At 37.0% G+C, this 24,967-nt stretch overlaps 1 protein-coding gene across 1 annotated transcript; it reads left to right on the top strand.

Moving 5' to 3' along the window:
* Positions 1-14,906: 14,906 nt before the first annotated feature.
* Positions 14,907-17,897, top strand: LOC123331207 (potassium voltage-gated channel subfamily H member 7-like). Its single transcript, XM_044934624.1, has 2 exons — positions 14,907-15,244; positions 16,891-17,897. The coding sequence occupies exons 1-2, from the start codon at positions 15,169-15,171 to the stop codon at positions 17,163-17,165; spliced, it is 351 nt and encodes a 116-aa protein (XP_044790559.1). The 5' UTR covers positions 14,907-15,168; the 3' UTR covers positions 17,166-17,897.
* Positions 17,898-24,967: the final 7,070 nt, after the last annotated feature.

Here is a 24,967-nt window from a genome sequence, read left to right on the forward strand (position 1 = left end):
TAGACCAAATCAGTGAAAACCAATTAGTCATATATGTTTGAGTCAATTTCTGAATTTTCTTTGATTCCATTGTTTTTGTCTATTTAACAGAGGCTTTTCATAGATGCCCTTTGTCATGTTGAGGGAATTCCCTTGTAATTCTAACTTACTGAGAGTTTTTTTTTTTTAAGACAGGTTGATACTTGATGTTGTTATTTTTTCTATATCTATTAACTCCCTTTTTTTTTCTTTTTAATGTCAATATAGTGAATTACTTTGATAGATTTTAAAATATCAAATCAAATGTAAATTCTTAAGAGAAACTCTATACTCAGTTCTCTAAAATTTGGGTGAGGAGAGGTTTGCATCTATGTTCTTGAGAGACATAGCTCTAAGATTTTTGGAATTTCTTTATCTGATTGCAGTACCTGATTGCCGTTCTCATGATTTGAGGACTTTTACTGTTCTCCTTTCTTTAAAAGTTTCTTAAGTATTGCTATTATTTCTTACCTTAAATATTTGTTAGCATTCATCAATGAAACCATCTGAAACTATTTTTTTAGGAAAAGTTTACATATCGAATTTTTATTTAATAATATTGAACTATTCAGGTTATCTACTTCTTTTTGAGTCATTTTCTTAATTTATATCATTCTGTCATTCAAGATTGTGTGCATTTTTTTAATTTGTTGGAATAAAGTTTTTTCATAGTTTTTAAAATTAAATGTCTATAGGATCTGAATCATTGATCCTTCTTTAATTCATGACATTGGTAGCTTGTGCTTCTTAATTCATGACATTGGTAGTTTGTGCTTCTTTTATTTTTTCCTAATCTATCTGACTAAAAGTTTATCAATTTTATGTCAGTTATTGTTTTCATTGATTTTCTCTATAGTTTTCCATTTTTCTCTTCTATTATTTCTACTGTTATTTTTATTTTCCTCCTTATGCACATTTTTAGTGGTTTTGTTTGCTAAAGTTTTTTTGTTTTTTTTTGTAGTTTCTTAGGTGAGAAGCTTAGATTTGTGATTTAATTATTGTTGATGTGCATTGAATTCAATAAATTTCCCTTTTATCTCTGCCTTGGTTGAATGTCACATGTCATTTTTCTTTTCTTAATCAGTTCAAATTATCTTCTAAGTTCACTGGATTTCTTCTTGACTGTATCAATTAGGGTTCTAGGAGAAAAAACATATAGGTAGATAGATAGATAAATTTTATGTAAAAATATTTAGTGTCAAGGAATATAATTGGCTTAAGTGACTGTGTGACTGTCTAGGTAGTCCTATTATTTGTAGGACAGGCCATCAAGAAGGGCAAACTGGAACTTGTGTATGCCCTAATGTTGCAGTTCACAGGCAGAATTCCGTTTTCTTTAGGGAAATCTCAATTCTGCTTTTAGAGCCTTTTAGCTGATTGAATCAGGCCCACTCTTGTATAATATAATCTTGATTAAAGTAAACTGATTATAAACTTTAATTACATCTGTAAAATACCTCCCCTGCAACCCTCAATTAGTGTTTTATTGAATAATTGGGAATGGTAGTGTAGCCAAGTTGACACATAAACTAATCATCACACTGACCCAATAATTGTATAGGAGTAAACTTTTAAATTTATAAATATTTGGGGATTGTTTATATATATTTCTTTTTGCAGTGTAATTTAATCCCATTTAGTCAGAGGACATATTTCGTATGTCTTAAATATATTTATGGAGCTTATCTTGATGATCTGGGTGACTGTTCCTTAAGTGCTTGAAACAGTGTGATTTCTATTATTCTCTGGTGAAGTTGAGTAAATGTCAAAAGCTTAACTTGGTTGATAAAGTTGTTCAATTCTTTCAATATCCTTACTGAAGTTTTGTACACATTTTCTATCTTTTATTATAAGAAGAGTGTTGACATTTCCAACTATGATAGACTGGTCTATTTCTTCCCTTCTGTGAATATTTTGTTTAAAATTTTGTAAAAACAGTTTTAATGAGATATAATTCACACACCATAAGATTTTTCCTTTTAACATGCACAATTCACTGGGTTTTTAATTAGCATATTCATAGAGTTCTGCAACAATCACTAATCTAATTTTAGAACATTTTTATCACTCCAAAAATAAACCTTATACTCACTGGAGATTACTCTCCATTCATCCCTCTGCTAATCTCTGGCAACCACAAATCTATTTCATGACTCTAGGGACTTGTCTAATCTGGAGATCGGACATAAATAGAATTATACCCTATGTAGCTTTATGTGGTTGGCTTCTTGCAGTCACCATAATGGTTTCAATGTTCATTCATATAGTAGAATATATCAGTATCTCATTCTTTTTCATGGCCTAACAGTATCCATTGTATGAATATATCACTTCTATTAGCTATTGATGCTGCTGCTGCTGCTAAGTCGCTTCAGTCATGTCCGACTCTGTGCGACCCCGTAGACGGCAGCCTACCAGGCTCCCCCGTCCCTGGGATTCTCCAGGCAAGAACACTGGAGTGGGTTGCCATTTCCTTCTCCAATGCATGAAAGTGAAAAGTGAAAGTGAAGTCGCTCAGTTGTGTCGGACTATTAGCAACCCCATGGACTGCAGCCTTCCAGGCTCCTCCGTCCATGGGATTTTCCAGGCAAGAGTACTGGAGTGGGGTGCTATTGCCTTCTCCATTAGCTATTGATTTATGTATTTTAAAACTTGTAAGTGAATAAGATCATTATATTCTCTCAATGTTTTAATGTCTAACATTATGAAATGTCCTTCATTATCTCTGATAACGGTTCTTGTTCTGATATTCACTTTTTCTGATATTAATATAGCAGTTCTCGCTTTTAAAAATAGTTTGTATGCTCTATCTTTTGCTGATTAACTTTTAAACCTATTTGCATCTTTATAGTTGAAGTGGATTTGTTGCAACCAACAATACTTAATCTTGATTTCAGCTTGACAAACTCTGCCTTTTTAATGGAATGTTTAGATGAGTTGTATTTAATATAATCATTGGCATGATTGGTTAAGTCAATTATATAGCTATTTTTGGGGGGGTCTTCCTGTTCTTGATTTCTTTTCTCCTCTTCTTTTGCATTTGTTTGGAATATATTTTTATAATTCTACTTTATCTTGGTTCTTAAATGATTAACTATATGTCTTTATTATTTTTATAGTGGTTGCTCTAGGGTTCACAGTATATACTTTTAGCTCGTTACAGTCTAAGTTCAAATAATACGATATACAAGAAAATTTTTAAAAGTTTTCATTTTCCCCTCTTGTCCTTTGTTTTGTTATTTGCAGTGTTATTTAATTCTATATTGTTATAAACCTCAAATTTTATTATTATTTACTTTAAAGAGTTTTTTTTTCATCTTAGTCTTATGATTGTCATTATTTTAAAAATAATTACCTGATTGATTTTTTTAATTGACGTATAGCTGATTTGCAATGTTGTATTATTTTCAGGTGTACAGCACCATGATTCCATCATACATGCACACATCTATTTTTTTATCAGATTATTTTCCCTTATAGGTTATTACAGAATATTGAGCACAGTTCCCTCTGCTATACTGCTATAGGTCCTTGTTGGTTATCTGCCTTATAGATGAAAGTGAAAGTGAAAGTTGCTCAGTCCTGTCTGACTCTTTGCCAACCCATGGACTATGAAGTCCATGGAATTCTCTAGGCCAGAATACTGGAGTGGGTAGCCTTTACCTTCTCCAGGGGATCTTCCCAACCCAGGGATCGAACCCAGATCTCCCACACTGCAGGCAGATTCTTTACCAGCTGAGCCACAGGAGAAGCCTTATATATAGTAGTGTGTATATATTAATCCCAAACTCCTAATATATTCTTCTCCCTTTGGTAATCCTAGTTTGATTTTTATGTCAGTGAGTCTGTTTCTGGTTTTGTAAATAAGTTCATTTGTATCTTGTTTTCTGTTTTAGATTCCACATAGAAGTGATTTCATATGATATTTGCCTTTCTCTGGTTTACTTCACTTAGTATGGTAAACTCTAGGTCCATCCACGTTGCTTCAAATGGCATTATACCATTCTTTTTTATGGATTAGCATTATTCCAGTGGGGTATGTGTGTGTATACTGCTCTTCTTTATCTATTCATCTGTTGATGGACATTTCAGTTGATTCCATGTGTAGGTTATTGTAAACGGTGCTGCAAACTATAAAATTGGGGTGAATGTATCTTTTCAAATTTTTTTTTTATAGTTTCCCCCAGGTACACGTCTACAAATGGAACCTGGAATGTCAGGTCCATGAATCAAGGCAAATTGGAAGTGGTCAAGCAGGAGATGGCAAGAGTGATCATCAACATTTTAGGAATCAGTGAACTAAAATGGACTGGGATGGGTGAATTTAACTCAGATGACCATTATATCTACTAGTGTGGGCAGGAATCCCTTAGAAGAAATGGAGTGGCCATCATAGTCAACAAAAAATCCTGAAATGCAGTACTTAGCTGCAATCTCAAAAACGACAGAATGATCTCTGTTCATTTCCAAGGAAAACCATTCCATATCACAGCAATCCAAGTCTATGCCCTGACCCATAATGCTGAAGAAGCTGAAGTTGAACAGTTCTATGAAAACCTACAAGACTTATTAGAACTAACACCAAAAAAAAGATGTCCTTTTCATTATAGGGGACTGGAATGCAAAAGTAGGATGTCAAGAATCACCTGGAATAACAGGCAAATTTGGCCTTAGAGTACAGAATGAAGCAGGGCAAAGACTGATCTAGTTTTTCCAAGAGAACACAGTGGTCATAGCAAATACCCTCTTCCAACAACACAAGAGAAGATTCTACACATGGACATCACCAGATGGTCAATACCGAGATCAGATTAATTATATTCTTTGCAGCCAAAGATGGAGAAACTCTATAGATTTAGCAAAAACAAGACCGGGGGCTGACTGTGGTTCAGATCACGAACTCCTTATTACCAAATTCAGACTTAAATTGAAAAAAGTAGGGAAAACCACTAGACCATTCAGGTATGACCTAAATCAAATCCCTTATGATTATACAGTGGAAGTGAGAAATAGATTTAAGGGACTAGATCTGATAGACAGAATGCCTGATGAACTCTGGACGGAGGTTTGTGACATTGTACAGGAGACAGGGATCAAGACCATCCCCAAGAAAAAGAAATGCAAAAAAGCAAAATGGCTGTTTGAGGAGGCCTTACAAGGAGCTATGAAAAGAAGAGGAGTGAAAAGCAAAGGAGAAAAGGAAAGATATACCCATTTGAATGCAGAGTTCCAAAGAATAGCAAGGAGAGATAAGAAAGCCTTCCTCAGTGATCAAGGCAAAGAACTAGAGGAAAACAATAGAATGGGAAAGACTAGAGATCTCTTAAAGAAAATTAGAGATACCAAGGTAACAGTTCATGCAAAGATGGGCTGAATAAAGGACAGAAATGGTATGGACCTAACAGAAGCAGAAGATATTATAAGAAATGTCAAGAATACACAGAAGAACTGTACAAAAAAGATCTTCATAACCCAGATAATCATGATCATGTGCTCACTCACCTAGAATGTGAAGTCAAGTGGGCCTCAGGAAGCATCACTATAAGCAAAGCTAGTGGAGGTGATAGAATTCCAGTTCAGCTATTTCAAATCTTAAAAGATGATGCTGTGAAAGAGCTTCATTCAATACTCCAGCAAATTTGGAAAACTCAGCAGTGGCTACAGGACTGAAAAATGTCACTTTTCATTCCAGTCCCAAAGAAAGGCAATGCCAAAGAATGCTCAAACTACCACAAATTGCACTTATCTCACATGCCAGTAAAATAACGCTCAAAATTTCCAAGCCAGGCTTCAACAATACATGAACAGTGAACTTACAGATGTTCAAGCTGGATTTAGAGAAGGCAGAGGAACCAGAGTTCAAATTGCCAACATACATTGGATCATCTAAAAAGTGAGAGAGTTCCAGAAAAACATCTATTTCCGCTTTATTGACTATGCCAAAGCCTTTGACTGTGTGGATCACAACAAACTGTGGAAAATTCTTTAAAAGATGGGAATACCAGACCACCTGACCTGCCTCCTGAGACATCTGTATGCAGATCAGGAAGCAACAGTTAGAAATGGACGTGAAACAACACACTGGTTCCAAATAGGAAAAGGAGTATGTCAAGTATTGTCACCCTGCTTATTTAACTTATATGCAGAGTACATCATGAGAAACGCTGGACTGGATGAAGCACAAGCTGGAATCAAGATTACCAGGAGAAAATAACCTCAGATATGCAGATGATACCACCCTTATGGCAGAAAGTGAAGAAGAACTAAAGAGCCTCTTGATGAAAGTAAAAGAGGAGAGTGAATAACTTGGCTTAAAGCTCAACATTCAGAAAACTAACATCATGGCATCTGGTCCCTTCACTTCAAATAGATGGGGAAACAGTCTCAGACTTTATCTTTTTGGGCTCCAAAATCACTGCAGATGGTGACTGCAGCCTAGAAATTGACGCTTACTCCTTGGAAGAAAAGTTGACCAACCTAGACAGCATATTAAAAAGTAGAGACATTACTTTGCCACCAAAGTTCCATGTAGTTAACGCTATGGTTTTTCCAGTTGTCATGTATGGATGTGAGAGTGGTATGGGGAGGGAGGAGGGAGGAGGGTTCAGGATGGGGAACACGTGTATACCTCTGGTGGATTCATTTCGATGTATGACAGAACCAATACAATATTGTAAAGTTAAAAAATAAAATAAAATTAAAAAAAAAAAAAAGAAAGCTGAGCACCGAAGAATTGATTCTTTTAAACTGTGGTGTTAAGGAAGACTTTTGTGAGTCCCTTGGACTGCAAGATCCGCCCATTCCATCCTAAAGAAATCAGTCCTGAATATTCATTGGAAGGACTGATGTTGAAGCTGAAACTCCAATGCCACAGTCACCTGATGCGAAGAGCTGACTCAGTTGAAGACCCTAATGCTGGGAAAGATTGAAGGTGAAAGGAGAAGGAATGACAGAGGATGAGATGGGTGGATGGCATCACTGACTCAATGGACATGAGTTTGAGTAAACTCCAGGAGTTGGTGATGGACAGGGAGGCCTGGCGGGCTGCAGTCGTACACGACTGAGTGACTGAACTGAACTGATACTTTTACCATTTCTGTGATGTTTATTGCTTTGTACCAATGCAGTTTTTCTTCTGATATAATTTTTCCTTCTAGAAGGTATTCTTTTACCACTAATCTTACCACAAGTCTGCTAGTAATGAATTCTCTTGGCTCTGTTTGTCTGAAAAAGTCTCTGATTTGCCTGAACACTTTAAACTTTTACTGTCTAGTGAATCTTTGACAGCTTTTTTTTTAGATTTTATTTTGTTGTTGTTGCTACTGTTTTTTAAGTACTTGATGAATATGGCAGATTGTATATATACTGGCATAGATTCTGATGAATTTGACTATAATTTGATTATAATTGGTGTCTTGGTATGGTTTTATTTTATTTTTTCAGTGTGAACTTCATTGAAGTTTGCATATCTCTGGATTCAAAAAATTTAAGTAATATTTAGAAAATATTTAGACATTATTTTTGAAATAATTTTCTTCTCCTGACTCTCCCCCATTGACTCTAGTTATATGAAGTTATATGTATATTTGATCACTTGATTGTTGGAGAGTTTCCATTGCTATATCCTCAATTTCACTGATTTTTTTCTTGTTTCTTTTGGTAATGCTCATCTCATCCTCTGACTCTGTTCTCTTGAATTACCCTAGTCTCATCTAGTACAGAAAGAGAGATATATATTTCAGTTGAGATGCTATATTTACATACCTACAGTTTGATTTGGATCTTTTTATATCTTCCACTTCTTTCTTCATCCCTTCATGTTTTCCTCTACCTTTTTGGATGTGGGTAGTATATTTACAATAACTGTGTGATGACCTTTTATGCTTTTCTAGCTGTTTCTATTGAATGATTTTTCACTTGCTTTTTTAAATACCTAATAATATTTGGTTGAATGATGGATGTTGTTAGTTTTGTGTCTTATGGTACTAGATTTTGCTGTAGTCCTTTAAAGATAGCTGGGTTTTGGTCTAGAAAATAATTCAGTTCAGTTCAGTTCAGTCACTCAGTTGTGTCTGACTCTTTGCGACCCCATGAATCACAGCACGCCAGGCCTCCCTGTCCATCACTAACTCCCAGAGTTCACTCAGACTCATGTCCATCGAGTCAGTGATGCCATCCAGCCATCTCATCCTCTGTCGTCCCCTTCTCCTCCTGCCCTCAATCCCTCCCAGCATCAGAGTCTTTTCCAATGAGTCAACTCTTCGCATGAGGTGGCCAAAGTGCTAGAGTTTCAGCTTTAGCATCATTCCTTCCAAAGAACACCGGGGACTGATCTCCTTTAGAATGGACTGGTTGGATCTCTTTGCAGTCCAAGGGACTCTCAAGGGTCTTCTCCAACACCACAGTTCAAAAGCATCAATTCTTCAGCACTCAGCTTTCTTCACAGTCCAACTCTCACATCCATACATGACCACAGGAAAAACCATAGCCTTGACTAGACAGACCTTTGTTGGCAAAGTAATGTCTCTGCTTTTCAATATGCTATCTAGGTTGGTCATAACTTTTCTTCCAAGGAGTAAGTGTCTTTGAATTTCATGGCTGCAATCACCATCTGCAGTGATTCTGGAGCCCAAAAAATAAAGTCTGACACTGTTTCCACTGTTTCCCCATCTATTTCCCATGAAGTGATGGGACCAGATGCCATGATCTTAGTTTTCTGAATGTTGAGCTTTAAGCCAACTTTTTCACTCTCCTCTTTCACTTTCATCAAGAGGCTTTTTATTCCTCTTCACTTTCTGCCATGAGTGGTATCATCTGCATATCTGAGGTAATTGGTATTTCTCCTGGCAATCTTGACTCCAGCTTGTGCTTCTTCCAGCCCAGCCTTTCTCATGATGTACTCTTACATGTAAGTTGCATATAAGTTGCATATACTCTTGGATATAAGTTAAATAAACAGGGTGACAATATACAACCTTGAGGTACTCATTTTCCTATTTGGAACCAGTCTGTTGTTCCATGTCCAGTACTAACTGTTGCTTCCTGACCTGCAAGTATACTAATATAATCCCTTTGAGACTTGCTTCTGAGCTTAGTAGATCAGTCTCTTCTTAAGGTCTAATTTCACCCCTTTATATAATTGCCACAAATTTATGAAGACTCTAACAAGTGTGCCATGTAATGGTAGAATTTTCACTTTAAATGGTAGCATAGCAACTATTCCCAACCCCATATAAACTTTGGTAGTTGTTCCATACAATACTTTTCTTAATTTTTTCCTTTGCTCTTGGATGGTTTCCTTACATACACTATGTAGATATCTGGACTTCTATTTCTTTGCAACTTCCAAAATTCTGTCCTGCAAATTCAAGTTGCATGGATTTCCCTGAACTCCAAACTTTGTTTCCTCAATTTAGTTCATTGAGCTCTGATAGGGTTCCCACTTCATCCGCTGTGATCTGGAAATTCTTAGATGGTAAGCCAGGGCAATAGAGCTTACCTTGTTTTGGCTCTTCTTTCAGGGAACAGTCTCCTGCACTTGTTGTCCAATGTATGAACAGTGTTCTTTTCTACATTTTGCCCAAATATTTAGCTGCTACAAGTGAGAAGTTACACCTGATTTCAGTACTCTTGTCATGAATAGATGGGAAAGCCCAAATGATAGCTTTCACATATTTAAGTTTAGGAAAAAGTTAATTCCTAGTGTACAGATTTGCTATTTTGTGTTCATTTGCCCAGTCATGTTTGACTCTTTGTGACCCCATGGACTGCAGCACTCCAGGCTTCCCTGTTCCTCACCATCTCTCAAAGTTTGCTGTAACATTATAGAATTTTCATGGTAGAATAAATATGTCCACAGATATAGAGACAAGTTTTAAAAATAACTAAAGCAAACTTCTTCCAGAAAAAAAAAAAAAAGCAATCTAACTTAGTGTAACTCTAGGGAAAAATATTTCCACAATATTCAAGGATCAATTAAAATTAGGTTTAGTGAATATAATAAATAATCTAGATAATGTTACTAGTGCTTTTGTCAACTAAGAAATGATTTAAAGGTCTAGATATAAAAGAAATTTCATATACTATCTTAGTCTTTAAAAAGCTGTAATGTATAACAACTGGCCTATTTTTAAACCAATGTGTTAAATTATTTATTAATTTGAGTAAAGAAATTATTCTTTGAAACAACCTTACCAAATACCCCATCAAATCTCCACATATATATACATATATTTTCAACAAATTTCTAGGTATATTTTATTTTTTCATAAATTAAAAGGGCTCAGTTGAGTCACTAGCTGTTTTCTACATCAGTTATTGATGAAAGCCTTAATACTGCACATACGAAAAAATTCTTTTTGCAGAAATAGGTGGCCTGTTTTAGGGAACTATCTACCAACACCTTATTCCTCACAGAGAAGACATCTAAACTTATAGTAAGGCTTACAAGTAATCAATAAGATGAGCCAAAATATTAGCCATTTGGATAAAACCTATAATATGGGGTATGTTATCACAAAATTATCTCAGGTGAAATTAATAGTAGACATTTGAATTAAAACTAATTTATAAAACATTATCAGAAAAGCATCTAAATTTTCTGACACAATATCCAATTTTCTAACTAAATATGTTTACGTTAGTATATTAAGAACAGTCACTGGTATCAATCCCAATCACTTAGGCTAATGAGTATGAGTATAATTCACCTATTCTGTTCTTAACTTTTCATGCCACACACACACACACACACACCCCTAGCACAGCCTTAGTATAAATTAGTTAAATCCCATATGTTAATGTAAATATTATTAATTCACTAATTTTAGATTGTCAAACAGCTCTTATTTAAATGTTCATCACCTGTCAGAGTTTATACTAAGCATTTTATATCTATTTTTCTAGTTATTCCTTACACAAAACAGAAAGTTGGGATTATACTGATTATAGAAATGAAGCTATGAGCGTCACTATTTTCATTGGTTTCTGCTGTAAATGACAGTTTCAAGTTAGAGCCCAGTTTTTTTCCTGCCTTCTTCACTAATTCATGCTGCAGAGAAATATTGCTGTTTTAATTAATGGCCTCAAAATTTCTGCCTATTAAGATATTGTAGGGCTACATATGATAATACAAGCTAAAATTTGACCAACTTGTAACTATAAAGTCAGATGTTTCTTAGGTTTAATGTGACCCAGTTACTAAGATAATACCCAGGATTCCCATAGAAGGCCACATTAAAATAGCATTTATAATGTTGCATTGTGGTCATCAGATCATTAAACTATTTTTGCTAAATTGAGAAAACTTCACATTACTTTCATTGATTTATATTCTACATTATTGAAAAATATGAAGCAAATTATACTGTTTATTTGATCTCGAAATGATTTCATTCTCTGTCAGTTTAAGGATGCCACTTAAATAGCCCATAATTAGTACTGACTTATTAGTTTAAAGATTCAAGCATTAATGTATGATACTTAAATAATTTCTAAAGTAGGATTCTTAAGCAGGGCTGCATTAATTCTGTGGGCTTACATAATTTTGTATGTATGAAATATATGGAGTACTTACTATGTGATAGGCATTGTTAAAGTTTTAAAATACTGTAAATCCTAAAGTACTTAAAGTAACAGAGACAAGTAATTTTAAGAATACATCAGAATCTGTTCTATATCCTTGCATAAGGATACTGCATTCATAAGTATACTGCATTCAGTGTTAAGCTGTACACTTGATAGGATTTCAATGGTAGAACATATGTGCTTTGTTCAATATGTGGACTTCCAAAAAAGATCCCAAATTGCTAAAATGTTATGAAACCTGGCTTCAACACAAAAGTTCATTTTTGTAGAGGGTGGGGATGAAGGGAGGGGTGATTTTCCAGCCAGTGAGCAGCCATGATTGCCATCTTCTATTTGATTCTATTATTGGCTGAATATAGATTGATATACTTGTCTCCACTGTACCAATGTATAATGCATGAACACAATTACTGGGGTAATTTGAAACAGGATGCCTTTAATCTTCTGCTCAGATCAATCAATTACAATACATAGATTATAGAATGTCCTATGATCTTACACTGAATCCTTAATAGAACTAATCTTAGAACTAAATGGAGTTGGAAAAAAAATGTGAAGCCCACAGTGATTGCTCATATGAACACAGACAATAAAACTTTAACCATCATATGTTTAATTATCCAGAATGAATGAACAGAGACCACACTAAAGTTTGTAGAGTAAGAAAGAATGCTCTGGGAAACAGAGAGGTTTTCTCTTGAAGAAGCCACTTTTCCACCTTTAAGGTGGAATTTCAAGGGTTTCCACACTTAGTAATCTGTGAAAGTTTGTGTCAGACTCATAACTAGAGACATTGTGCACTGTTATCTTTTTCATGCCAATATATCTTGTCACATGACAGAAAAATGTGTTTAAACTGCACTTGGAAATGCCCATTTCCCTCTAAAGCAATATTCATTCACTGAATTTACATGTAATTTGAAAAATATATTTACCACACAACCTTGCTCTAACTTAATGTTATGTTACTATGCCTTTATAGTGTACATGAAACTTTAATTGAAGTGCACACAATGTATGGTGTACTCATTTATTTCTGGAGCCCTTGATGCATTTGGGGAGGAATACATTTGAGCTTGGGTTTCAGTAAGAAGCTAATTAGAAAAAGAAGGTGTTTTAGAAATGGGCAGCTAATAGCATTCTGTGTTTCTGTGGACATTCAGTGAAGACAGTAAGGTATTTGAATATATCAGGGACACTCGCCTGAGTTTGCAGTTCTGTTGTCTGTGGCTGAGTGTCGACCAGAGTGCAGTTGCTAATGGCAGAGTTAGAGTCAGAACCATGGATAGCTCCCCACGTTTAGTACCTGGGAGAGGAACTCGTCGTTTCATAAGCTCTGCTGCAGCTAGCGATCAGAAAGATCTGCTTTTACTGAAAACCGGGAGAAAATAAAGCCGTACATAGGAGGAGCGTGCCTATTTATATGCCGAGCGAGGAAACTTTACTGATTCAGGAAAGCTCAAGTTACCATAAGAGCCTAAGGGTTGTCATAGAGTGTTTTATGTTTTTTGTTTTCTTTTTTAAGTAAAGCTAATTAACTGGAAAATTCAACATCCCCAGGCAAATGTCTCTGATTTATTTTAGTTACTTTGATATGAAAGATTGATAATTGTTTGTTATTTTTTTCTTGGCTCGTGTTTCCTGGAGCAGAAATGAAAAGTTCTGTTTATTTCTTCTTTATTTATTGCAATCCACACGATCACCCTCCTAATTTAACCCTCCTTCTCAGCCCTATGCAGTTCCATTCTCTCTCTTTTTTTTTTTTTTTTTCACTTCAGGCTTTAATGTTGGAACTGAAAAAAACATGAACTCGAGTTATTCAAGGCACAGCAGAGCAGGCTAACGGACTGCAAGAACACCCAAAACTCTATTATGCAACTAGGTGTTTTGATAGGACTTTATCATCAGTAGAAACAAGAGGTTTGTCCGTGTTCTAGTTCAGTAGTGGTGGCGAATTCCATTAAGAGAAAGCGGCGTGGAGAGGACTGACTGTTCGGTTAAAGGAAAGGGAAGGAAGCAAGAAAAAACAGAAAAACAACTTAGAAAACACCATCCCCTGGCATGGCTTGTCACATGATTTCTCAAATCTCCAGGACTATTTGGACAGAAGTGTATGTATACCACGAGATTCCCGAGTTAGCAGGCTCTGAAAATCAAGAACACAGAGGGCTAGTCTCTCCCCTGAACCCTTTCCTATCCTATAGGAGATGATTTCTTAGACATGGTATAAGACAGCAGAATGGTGTGCCTAGTGTGTTCAGGAGATGAGTGGCACGGGAGGTCACAACAAGGCTGGTAACTCTTAGCCCCACCCACCTTTTGTTCTTTCCCCCTCTTGCCCAGCCTCACCCATTTCAAACTCTTTCCTTAATTTGTACCAGTTGCTTGCACAGTCTTTGGCTTTCCTGTCTCTCTCGCAACCTCCGAGAGAGACCTAACCAACCCCAAGTCTTGCAACTCCTCAGGGGCTCAAGCAGTGAAACTGGGCATGCTCAGCGGCGGAGCCAGCAGCCTCCAGTCTTTCGGAGGCGCGGCTCAGCGCCGGGTTGGGACAGGAGTGCCAATTCAGCGTAGGCTTCAGCGCCCACCTCCGCCGCCGAGCCCAGGGATCCGAGCTGCTCCCCAAAGCGAAACCTGCACCCTTAAGTGGCTCATCCTCAGTCTTCAACCTCCTGAGCTACCAAAGCTTAGAGCCACCAAAGCTTCACCCAGGAACTGTTTTTTCCCACCTGTCTTTTCTTTACAGCTAAGGGTGTTTTAGCTACTGCGGCGTGAGGAGCTCAGGAATGGGGCCCTGTGGCTGGTGGCCTCAGAGATCACCTTCCCAGTATAGCTGTTTGTCACTGAGTTTTGAAGATTTCTTGGCTGGCTTCCGCTAAAGCACGCTTGAGTAATCCGAGCTGTGGCGGCGCCCAAGCTGCCTGGATAAAGGGAGCGTGTGTGTGTGTGTGTGTGTGTGTGTGTGTGTGTAGGGGGAGAGGGCGGGGATAGAAACGTCAACCATCCCCCCCGCCCCCCCCCCCCCCACAGCCTCCTTTTCTTTCTCCCCTTCCTGCAAAAGCTGCACAAGTCTCTCATCCCAGCCCCCTTCTTCCCCCACCTCCCACTCCCCCCCGCCCCTCCAGCTATCCTTACAGCTCTGGGCAACCGCCAGGTTAAGCCCATTTGCACTGGGAAATTGACGCTGTTTGGGAGAAGAGAAACAGATCGATTGCCCTTGTGACTCCCCGCCCCCCTCCCCACCCCCACCCCACCGCTCCCTCCTTCCTTCCCTCCCCCGCCACCTCCCCTCACCCCGCCTCCTTCCCTCTCCCCACCCCCAAACCCTCTCACCCGCGGCAGTCCGGTGCGAGGTCCCCTCCAGAAGGTGAGGGGAATGGATTGGACTCCGGTAGGGAAAGCGGGTGTCTAGAAGTGGTGCTAATGGGAAGAGATTTCTGGTTTCAAAAGAGGATGCTCTGCCACAAAGAGCGGCTCGCGCGCTGGCCTGGGCTCTAGCCGAGGAGAGATCCCGGGAGAACTCCGGAGCTCGCGGGGAGCGCTCCTTGGAAGACCGGGGTCAACATGCCTGTTCGCAGGGGGCACGTGGCACCACAAAACACATTTTTGGGGACCATCATACGGAAATTTGAAGGGCAAAGTAAGTTCATTTGTTCTCTTCTCTCTCCCTCGCTTTTCGCTTTGATAGTGCACTTGGCGTCTGCCGCTTCCAAGCTGAGGAGACTCGGGGCTCCGTCAAGTTCAGAGACTGTGAAACGGAGCCAGGAGGTTCAAATGGCAGCGCAAGTGTTCTCCCCGTGATATTAATTTTGATTTACATTTTAGATTATGGTCTCCATTATAGGAGGCAATTTGATCCTCTCCCACTGCTCCATTATCTGCTTTGCTACTTAATGTCCTACTCTTCTACTATCTTAAAGGGAACGTACTAGTGTAACGGGTTTAAATTTCGTGGCTATTTTATTGTAGACTTTTTGAAAGTCAGGAGCAGGGCAGAACACACTATTGGAACGAAGGAATGTAAATGATAGCAGAGATGTAAATGTCTAGTAAAGCTGTATTTTACTTCGGTTATATTGCAAGGCTGTGGTGTGACAGGGATGCCTGCTTGCTTCTAATTTATAGAAGCTAAACTTTGCATCGAATCCATGCAAATCCCAAGCAGGAGAATTTGGGGAAAGCAGTATCTGATCCATGTTGATTCCTGAGGCAAACAGTTCATTATTTGAAGAATATTTGTGTCCCTTTATTACCCCCTTAAATTTCCACTAGAAATTTAAAAATTAAACTGTAATAAGTAAATCCCACAAAGAATGAATGCAGAGAAATTTAATATTCTCATGTGTACTAATTATAGGGAATAAATTATTGTTATACAAATACATTGATTTTAGATCCTACAGTAGTTAATTTATATCTGACGTTTCCTTTAAACTCCATTAACACACATTTACTTTTGTACATTGTGCAGTTATTTTGGTGCTGCATTTAGTGGAGAGAGGATATAGTACCTTGTGTTCAAAAGAAACTTGTATATCCTGCTTCATATTTTATTTGGGAATAGTAAATATAATCTATGATCAAAATTAAGAAGCCCTTTGTATTAAAGTCCCTACTACTACACAAAAATGTGAGGTCACCCAAAGTAAAAGTGAAAAGGTAGTTAACATGATATTTACTGTGTGTGTGTAAATATTTTTATCTTCTGGGTAATATATATTATGAAAAGGTGAACTTTTACATTATTGAATTGCTAATTAATGTGAAATAGTTTCATGGCCAGTAGTTTCAGGATTTGTTATTTTTAACATGATGTGTGTCATATGCCTTAGAGAGCTAGAGAAAAGCCAAATCCAGGAATAATAACTACTTTAAGAAAGTTGTACTCTGAGGGCCAAGGTTGAAGTGAGGAACCTGACAGCTACAGGATGCTTCAGTGTTTGGGCTTTGAAAATATTTACCTTACAATTAAATGGCATTCTGGAAATACCAGTGTGCCAGCTGCTTGTTTGAGTGCTCATTAGGACCAAAGAGAGTTATAGGGCTTGAGAACTTAACTATTTGGGAAATGATACTCTCCAAATTTGAAGAAAAGCTTCTTAGTACATTTTGTTAAAACTACTCAGGGGACCATTCGTTTCAGTTTTAGGGTGTCTGTGTCCAGGCAGTTAGTGATTTGGGAAGTACCTGCATTTCAGTTTTCCTGTTATGCAACAAATTGTTTCACTGTTTATAAGAATCTTGAGGAAGCATTGTAAACAATACCATACTCTCTTCTTATTACAGATAAGAAATTTATCATTGCAAATGCCAGAGTGCAGAACTGTGCCATCATCTACTGCAACGATGGGTTCTGTGAGATGACTGGTTTCTCCAGGCCAGATGTCATGCAAAAGCCGTGCACCTGTGACTTTCTCCATGGGCCCGAGACCAAGAGGCATGATGTTGCTCAAATTGCCCAGGCGTTGCTGGGGTCAGAGGAGAGGAAAGTGGAGGTCACCTACTACCACAAAAATGGTAAAGTTGATCTATTTAGGATTCCTTGTGTCTTATTCCATTGAAATGAAATTTTGACAGTTGATTACTGAAAGTTCATAGGCAGAGAAACCCCAAATAGTCAGTTGAAGATACATGATTTGTTTATAGTGTTGCCGGAATCAAGGAATGTGGAGACTCTCCTCAGTGGATAGTAGGTACAATTTCATTTTTGAATGAGTACTCTGTACTCTTCAAAAGTGCAGTAACTTAATGGCACTGAAGACAAAAATGCCATAAATCAATCTCACTGTTCCCTAAGGAATAAAGGCTAGTAATTTACTGGTTGTGTTGATATGCATTTGGTTGGAGAGAAATACAGAGTTTTATTTCAAGTAAGGACTTACAGGCAAAGTAAAGTCTTACAGAAAAATGCCTATCTGAAACTAAAACTGTTATAGTTACAGGTATTTCTTGGCTCTTCAGCTTTATTTGATAGGCAACACCTTTTGTTTCTTTTGATGCTTTTTATGCAAGATTAAGGATGACACATAGGAACTTATAAAACTGGTCTAGTAAACCTATGTATATTCAAATAACAGTCTATTCATGTATTCAAGATTTATTCCAAAATAAGAAATGGAGAAAAGGAACTATGATATGTAGAATTATTGGTATTCATTTTTATAGCTGCAGCAAAACTGGCATCTGAAACTTAAGGTCATACCTCCACTTCAAGGGCACTTCTCCTTTTAGGATTGCTTTGGGAGCATAAGTACATTAGACCTCTAATAGTTCTCAAAGAGATACACATTTAGTGGGCATGCATTCTTTAAATATATTTTATATATATATATATGAACTTATGTGTATAAGTATTCAGATATACCCATTTAAAGTATATACTTTCTCATGTATACACTTAATGATATCTGACAATTTGAAGCTTAAAGGCAAATAGATTAAAAATGAATGTTATAAGATTTGTTGATATTGCATCATCATTTTTAAATTCTATTGTTAGAAATCAGTGAGGCAGAGGGTTATCTAATCAGATATTTAGGTAACTCTTGAAGTTTATAAATGAGTGATATGTTATAATGACTCATCATTTGGTAAGATATATTCTAACAGGGAAAAGGTTTAGCTCTTCCTCCTATTTTCTTATAATTAAATATTTCATGATAGAAACATACAATTATTAAATTACTAGATTATCCTTAGCATCAATTTGAATGGGTATGAGTAACAAAGTATGACTGGAACAGGTCTGTATAACTTTGGATTAATCTGGAATGAAACCAGTTATATCATTATCAATCAAATAGAGTTTTTTAAAGTTCTCTCTTCCCTGCTACTTTTTAATCAGGAGGGTTGGCATGCTAGAAATAGCCCAATTGCTCTGTTGTCTTGAAAGCATTTCTTGGACAGAAGCTCTCACTACCCAAATGCAGCTCATCTTCTTTGTGTGTGTATGTGATGCCAACAGTTTGGACTTTTGGAATAATTTGAATGTCTTGACATTTTGCCCTTATGAATATCTGTCATGATGTCCCCACTGTCTGTAATGTGGTTACTGTACGGTGTATTGGTCATAATATTTTCTGGTACATTTCAGAATTTTTTCAGCTTACAGAATTTAAGTATATAATTAATCTGGACTATATAGATAACTATAATTTTCAAATTATATTTTCAGATAGAAAAAGTGTTACTAATACCTGTAAGTAAAATGGTAATGTTTTGACGCCTAGTTTATTTTGTACAATGTGACTGTGTAAAATGGTCTCAAAACAATTTTAAAAAGCATTTTAATGTGGAATCACAAACATGGATGTAAAAATTTCTACAGTGAAATGCTGGTACATTGACTAATGCAAATCTTTCTATCAGTGATTGCTTGGTTATAATGAATTAAAATCTTGTTTTAGACAAGGAGTCTTTATTTGGAAGCTTGTTTAGACATATAAATATCAACTTTTGTTGATAATTTTGATTCTGTTGGCTTCATTTTCACATGTGACTCAGTCTACAAGGACTTGAGTCTCTTTAGAATCAATGACAAATGCTGCCTATTTTGCTTTTTTTGATTTGGGGAACATGAGGTGATGGGCCAAGCTTTTTTTTTTCCCCCAAAGAAAAATATTAATTTGAATGACCTTTGTAAATTGAGAAGACACAGTCAGACTTAATTTCTCTGAATGTAATCAACTTGTGTTTTTGCTACTAATACAACTGCCTTGAATAGAATCTTCTGAGTGTATTGGTTTTATTCACATGGCAACTAAAAAAAATCAGTTAGAGCTTGTGAAGTTCAAATGATTTGAAAGTCTCGTCTCTTAGAGATGTGCCAGCCAGCTCTACATTTATAAAAGCAGGGAAGGACAACCACTAACATTTTCATTGGTTTGTTTCCGAAAGTTTCCCTAAATCTTATTATTGAGGTCATTTACTTTTGACAGGTTCTTGGTTTCTTAAGAATACATGGCAAATGCCTCCTTTACTTATTCTTTATTTAGCACTTCACTGGGGTATGAATTGTAATGCAGTATGCACAATGAGCAAATCGAACAAAAAGTTGAGATATACTGTTTTCTACTTTTTCCATTCACTCACATTGGAGTAGCAAAAATAAGAGCATAGCCTTATTTCTGAAAGATTGTTTCCCAAAGTGGCCCAGAGGCTCATAAGTAGTTTAAACTTTTGATCTGGGTGATGAGTTCACGTGGATTAGGTATACATGAGCCACATGGTCACCATTGTGAAGCAGTGCTTCCTACCATACTCCTTCCAGTGATTTTTTTTTTAACCAGGTACAACTGGGCTTGCTGTTTACCAGAATATCAGTTTTTATAAACCTGGTTATTTGCAGGAGGAATATTTGACAGCCCTTCCTTTGAGGATTCTATTTTACAGCTTAAGTCATTATTGCATAAATCATTCTTGGCAGCTGTGAAATATTGCTTGAGGTGATAAAGCTGTAAATCTTTTGACATAAAACTGTAATTATACAAAACTATAATTATGCTAAAGCTTATATAAGGACAAGCATGTATTTTAATAGCATACTATGTGCATTTTAAAAATACCTTTTTAGCAAACGTGATTGAGAAATAGCAAACACTTCAATTATTAACCCACTCATAGTTTGGAGATGATGTTAGTGGTAAGGTAACAGAAGAACAATTTAGTTGGTCATCCTTTAAGTTATTGCTCATCTGGTTTGGGGTGTGTCGTGGAACAGAGCTGGCTAGTTGAAGTGCTAAACCATTTCCATCAAATCTACATATGTAATTTTTACCTTAAATTATCAAGCCACTCTAAACATTTGGAAAGATCAAAGTAAATTTCTCCAAAAGAAGTAAAGGTTTTACCTCGGTAGAAAAATAGGACTTAAAATGCATTATTTTTAGAGGTTAGAGCATTTCTGTATTTTTGCCACTATACTTTCAGACATAGTGCAAAGGCAGTATTTTTTTGGTTGTTGTTAGCAAATCAGAAATGCCGCTTTCTTTGTTTTGCTTCTAAAGGACTAAATGATGAGAAAGGGCTGAGGGAAGTCTTTTCCTGATCTACATGGGGACCAGATACAGACAGGGCACTAGTCATGTTGTGAAAAGTGTGAAAGTCGCTCAGTCATGTCTGACTTTTTGTGACCCCATGGACTGTACCCCGCCAGGCTCCTCTATCCTTGAAGTTCTCCAAGCAAGAATACTGGAGTGGGTAGCCATTTCCTTCTTCAGGGGATCTTCCTGACCCAGGGATCAAACTCCCATCTCCTGTGCTGCAGGCAGATTCTTTACTGTCTGAGCCACCAGGGAAGCCCAGTCATATAAAGTTCCAGAGGTATCATTTGATTCAAATCGACTCAAGAAAGGTTTTGGTTTGGTAACACTGAATCTACCATGTCTAAGAATTATTTGAAAAGACCTTATGGAAAATGCTATGTTGTTAGGAGTAAAAGTGAAGATGCACACTGAGTGCCACCACTCTCCAGGCACCGGAGAAATAGTAGGAGGAGATGCGAAGGATTATCCAACCTTATCTCTACTTTCAGGATGTTTTTATCATAGGGTGACTAAAGTTCATTTCTATCTTCTAAATCCCAAAATGTTTTCTTAAATTATTTTTAAAGAAAAAAAAACTACATAGACTACAAAATGAAGAAGCTTTTATATTAATGAAGAAAAGAACTTAGGGTTAATTACCATTCTTTCTCTATTCCTCAAAGCTAAAATAAACTTGTATATTTCCTCTTATTTTTTACTTGTGCGTAATACAGACTTATTAAAGAAGCAGTGAAGTTTAGTTAAAATTTTAATAGCTCAGAATAAATTTTATAATAGCTTTATAAAGTTATATTGCATGCCGATATTCAGATCTCTTAATTCCTGAATTGTGTAGTAGAGATAAAGATGGTAGTTTTGAGAGAAAAATTGAAGCATATTTTGTGTGTGTGTAATTCAAGCAACAAGAAAGTTTGCCAGGGAGCATCTTGCCTAGAATTTGTTTTGGTGTTCATTTAAATTTTCAGTTTGTACATTTTTCTGTTCTGTCCAATAGTATTTAGTAACAAGAGTAACATAAACTACTTTTTTCTTTTATATATCTAAATTTCATTGGGCTTCCCTAGTGGCCCATATGGTAAGGAATCTGCCTGCAATGCAGAAGACCCAGGTTTAATCCCTGGCTTGGGAAGATCCTCTGGAGAAGGGAATGGCTACCCAGTCCAGTGTTCTTGCTTAGGAAATTCTATAGATAGCTAAAGTCCTTGCGGTTGCAAAGAGTATATTTCATAGACTCTAGTAGAAGGAGACTCGAGTAGGAGAAGTAGAAGGAGAAGGCAATGGCATCCCACTCCAGTACTCTTGCCTGGAAAATCCCATGGACGGAGGAGCCTGGTAGGCTCCAGCCCATGGGGTCGCTAAGAGTCGGACACGACTGAGCGACTTCACTTTCACTTTTCACTTTCATACATTGGAGAAGGAAATGGCAACCCACTCCAGTGTTCTTGCTTGGAGAATCCCAGGGACGGTGGAGCCTTGATGGGCTGCCGTCTATGGGGTCGCACAGAGTCGGACATGACTGAAGCGACTTAGCAGTAGTTATTTTATAGAATTTAGATTTGATCAATTGTATTTGTTGATAAAATAAGATTTCTCAATACTCCTCCTCATAGTTTGAAAACTTTACTTCATTTTCCAAATGAAAATAAAATATCCTAAAAATTTGGGTGTGCGATGTTTACCTCTAAGCAGGTTTGGTGCTGGAAAGAAGCTAAATTATCTGCCAGCCTGAGAAATAACTGCTCAGTTACTTTCTCACCCAAGGGGCTTGAGAACAGGGTCAGCTTAGGGCTGTAGGCATATGCTAGATTTAGTGGAAGGAACTAATTTCTCTGGCTTCTATTGGCTTCCAATGTTGTTTTCATTTTTATTTTTTGGCTATAAATAGTCACTAAATCAATTACTGGCAGTCAGTGGCAGAGAGAGTCCTAGAATAATTGATTCACAGGGAAGTAGCGGTTTGGAGTATGAGATGTTAAGACATCAACATTCATTTGGCCATCTAATCTAGAAACCTCAGGGTCATTTTCTGCTGTTTCCTCTCTCTCTTCTCCCTAAACCAATTGTTCACTAATTCCTTTCACTATTTACATTTGAAACATTTCCTAATGACAACCCTACATTCCCATCACTGCCAAGTGCCCTGTTGAAGCCCTCTTCATCCTTCTTCTAGAGGAGAACAGACGCTTCCCTCCCTTTGCAATTCATTCTCCACTATACCAGCAGAGAGCTATTTCTGAAATAAACAGTGATAATTATCAGAGTCAGGCATCCCTGTAAATGAATTTCATATACTAAATAATGAATACAACAATCCTGTAAGATACATGCTCTTATTATCCTTAGGAGAACCCTACACCCCACAGAGATGAACTTAGCAAGTCACACTTATGTGATGATGCCCAAGCCTTTAAAAACTTTTTCATATTTTCAGCTCAACATACTCAGGTCATAATTTGGCTTAAAAATCTATCTTAACTCCTTTAAACTCTCACAAATAAAGTTCTGGACTCTTTAATACTTGGTGCCTTCAGAGTTGAATTCACTTGGGTTTTTAAGTAGAGTGTGTTTAGAGAACTAGGTGGATTCCCAGTTCTGACAGTTACTAGGTGAACTCAATCAAGATTACCTTCTTGGTGCCTCAATATCCTTTTCTGTTGTATATTTGGAAATAACATCTACTTTGTTAGGCTGATTGATTGTTTTATATAGAACAAAGTACATGGCATTATTCCTAGTATGGTTTCTTGCCTATAAACTGTGCTTGATAAGTATCAATTAATTGAATCTTGGCAACTTTGTTTTTCTTATAAATCTTATGTTCCCATAATACTTCACTGCTCAAGAGTTTCTCAAAGAAGCCATGCCCTTTTATGTCACCATAGCCTTGTTCACCCTTCAGAAGTCTTCCTTTATCTATAATAAACAAAGTCCCAATGATTAGATTGTCTTTCCCTCAGCTTCTCACCCTAAAGAAACCATTATCATCTTTCCAAAGGCAGATTAAAACAAGTCTTCTGATGCCTCCTTCTGTTTATTCCTGAACCGCTGCAACTCTCCCACCCTTGGTTCTCAACTCCAGTGTAGCACCCAGAATGTGCTACGTGTCATTATATGTTGTTGTTAATTTTGAGCTCATTCAAAGGAAATGCCAAGTCTTATTAATTTCTAAGTTCAGAATGTATGGAAAACTGTCTGGTATGAACTATGTGCTCAATTAGCATTCACACAAAGAATGAAGAGAGGATTAGAAATGGAACCATAGAATTGGGGAAACAAGAAACAGATCAACATCAGGAGAGGTTGTGAAAAGTGTAATTAAAGGGAAAGTGTGATGTTTTGATTTTTCTTATCTTCTTAAGAATACTTCTAAAGTGTTAAGAACAATTTTCAACATTGTTGTATTAATGGACCTGTTTCTTTGCTTAATAAGCTATTAAATAACCTTCATAGTCTGTAGCTATGCTGATAGCTAGAAAAATATTTAGTAAAAATGATAAGCTATTGATCAGGAATTCTCAATAATTAGTAGTAATAATCAATAGTTACCCATGTCACTCACTCACCAGTAAATCAAAAAGATGCTTACTAGTGTCTCCAATTATATCTGTATAGCAGCCAAAGTTCTCTTCTAACTTGAATTCATTGCTGTGTTTCACATAGTTCCCACAGGAACTTACAAGTTAGATAGTACTGGCATTTTAAACCTGGTAGAACATCTCATTCCTCACTGTTTCCTTGAGAATTCTTAATTGACAGTGAAGCTCGATTTCAGGGTCAGTCAATGAGTGTTAAATCTAAAATTAGCTTATTAAAATATAAATAATAATTCTTAATTGTTACTGTCAAATGAACGCATTTTCTCTTTACTCTGTGCGACCCCATAGATGGCAGCCCACCAGGCTCCCCCGTCCCTGGGATTCTCCAGGCAAGAACACTGGAGTGGCTTGCCATTTCCTTCTCCAATGCATAAAAGTGAAAAGTGAAAGTGAAGTCGCTTAGTCGTGTCTAACTCAGCAACCCCATGGACTGCAACCCACCAGGCTCCTCTGTCCGTGGAATTTTCCAGGCAAGAGTACTGGAGTGGGGTGCCATTGCCTTCTCCGACTCTGCTGTCTACATTGAGCAAAATTATAGAACCACCAAGAAGCAATAGAATCAGGCAGCAGTAAGACATTAATCACCATAGTGAAGAAATTTGTCCTATTACTGAACAATTAGGAAGGTCAAATTGCCACTTGTCACAGATGGGTTACAAGAAAACCGAGTACCAGCCTTCTATTGCCGTGACTATTTCGTATCGTCCTCTTGCTTCTATAATT

The sequence above is a fragment of the Bubalus bubalis genome, chromosome 2, assembly GCF_019923935.1.
Source record: "Bubalus bubalis isolate 160015118507 breed Murrah chromosome 2, NDDB_SH_1, whole genome shotgun sequence".
Lineage (NCBI taxonomy): Eukaryota > Metazoa > Chordata > Mammalia > Artiodactyla > Bovidae > Bubalus > Bubalus bubalis.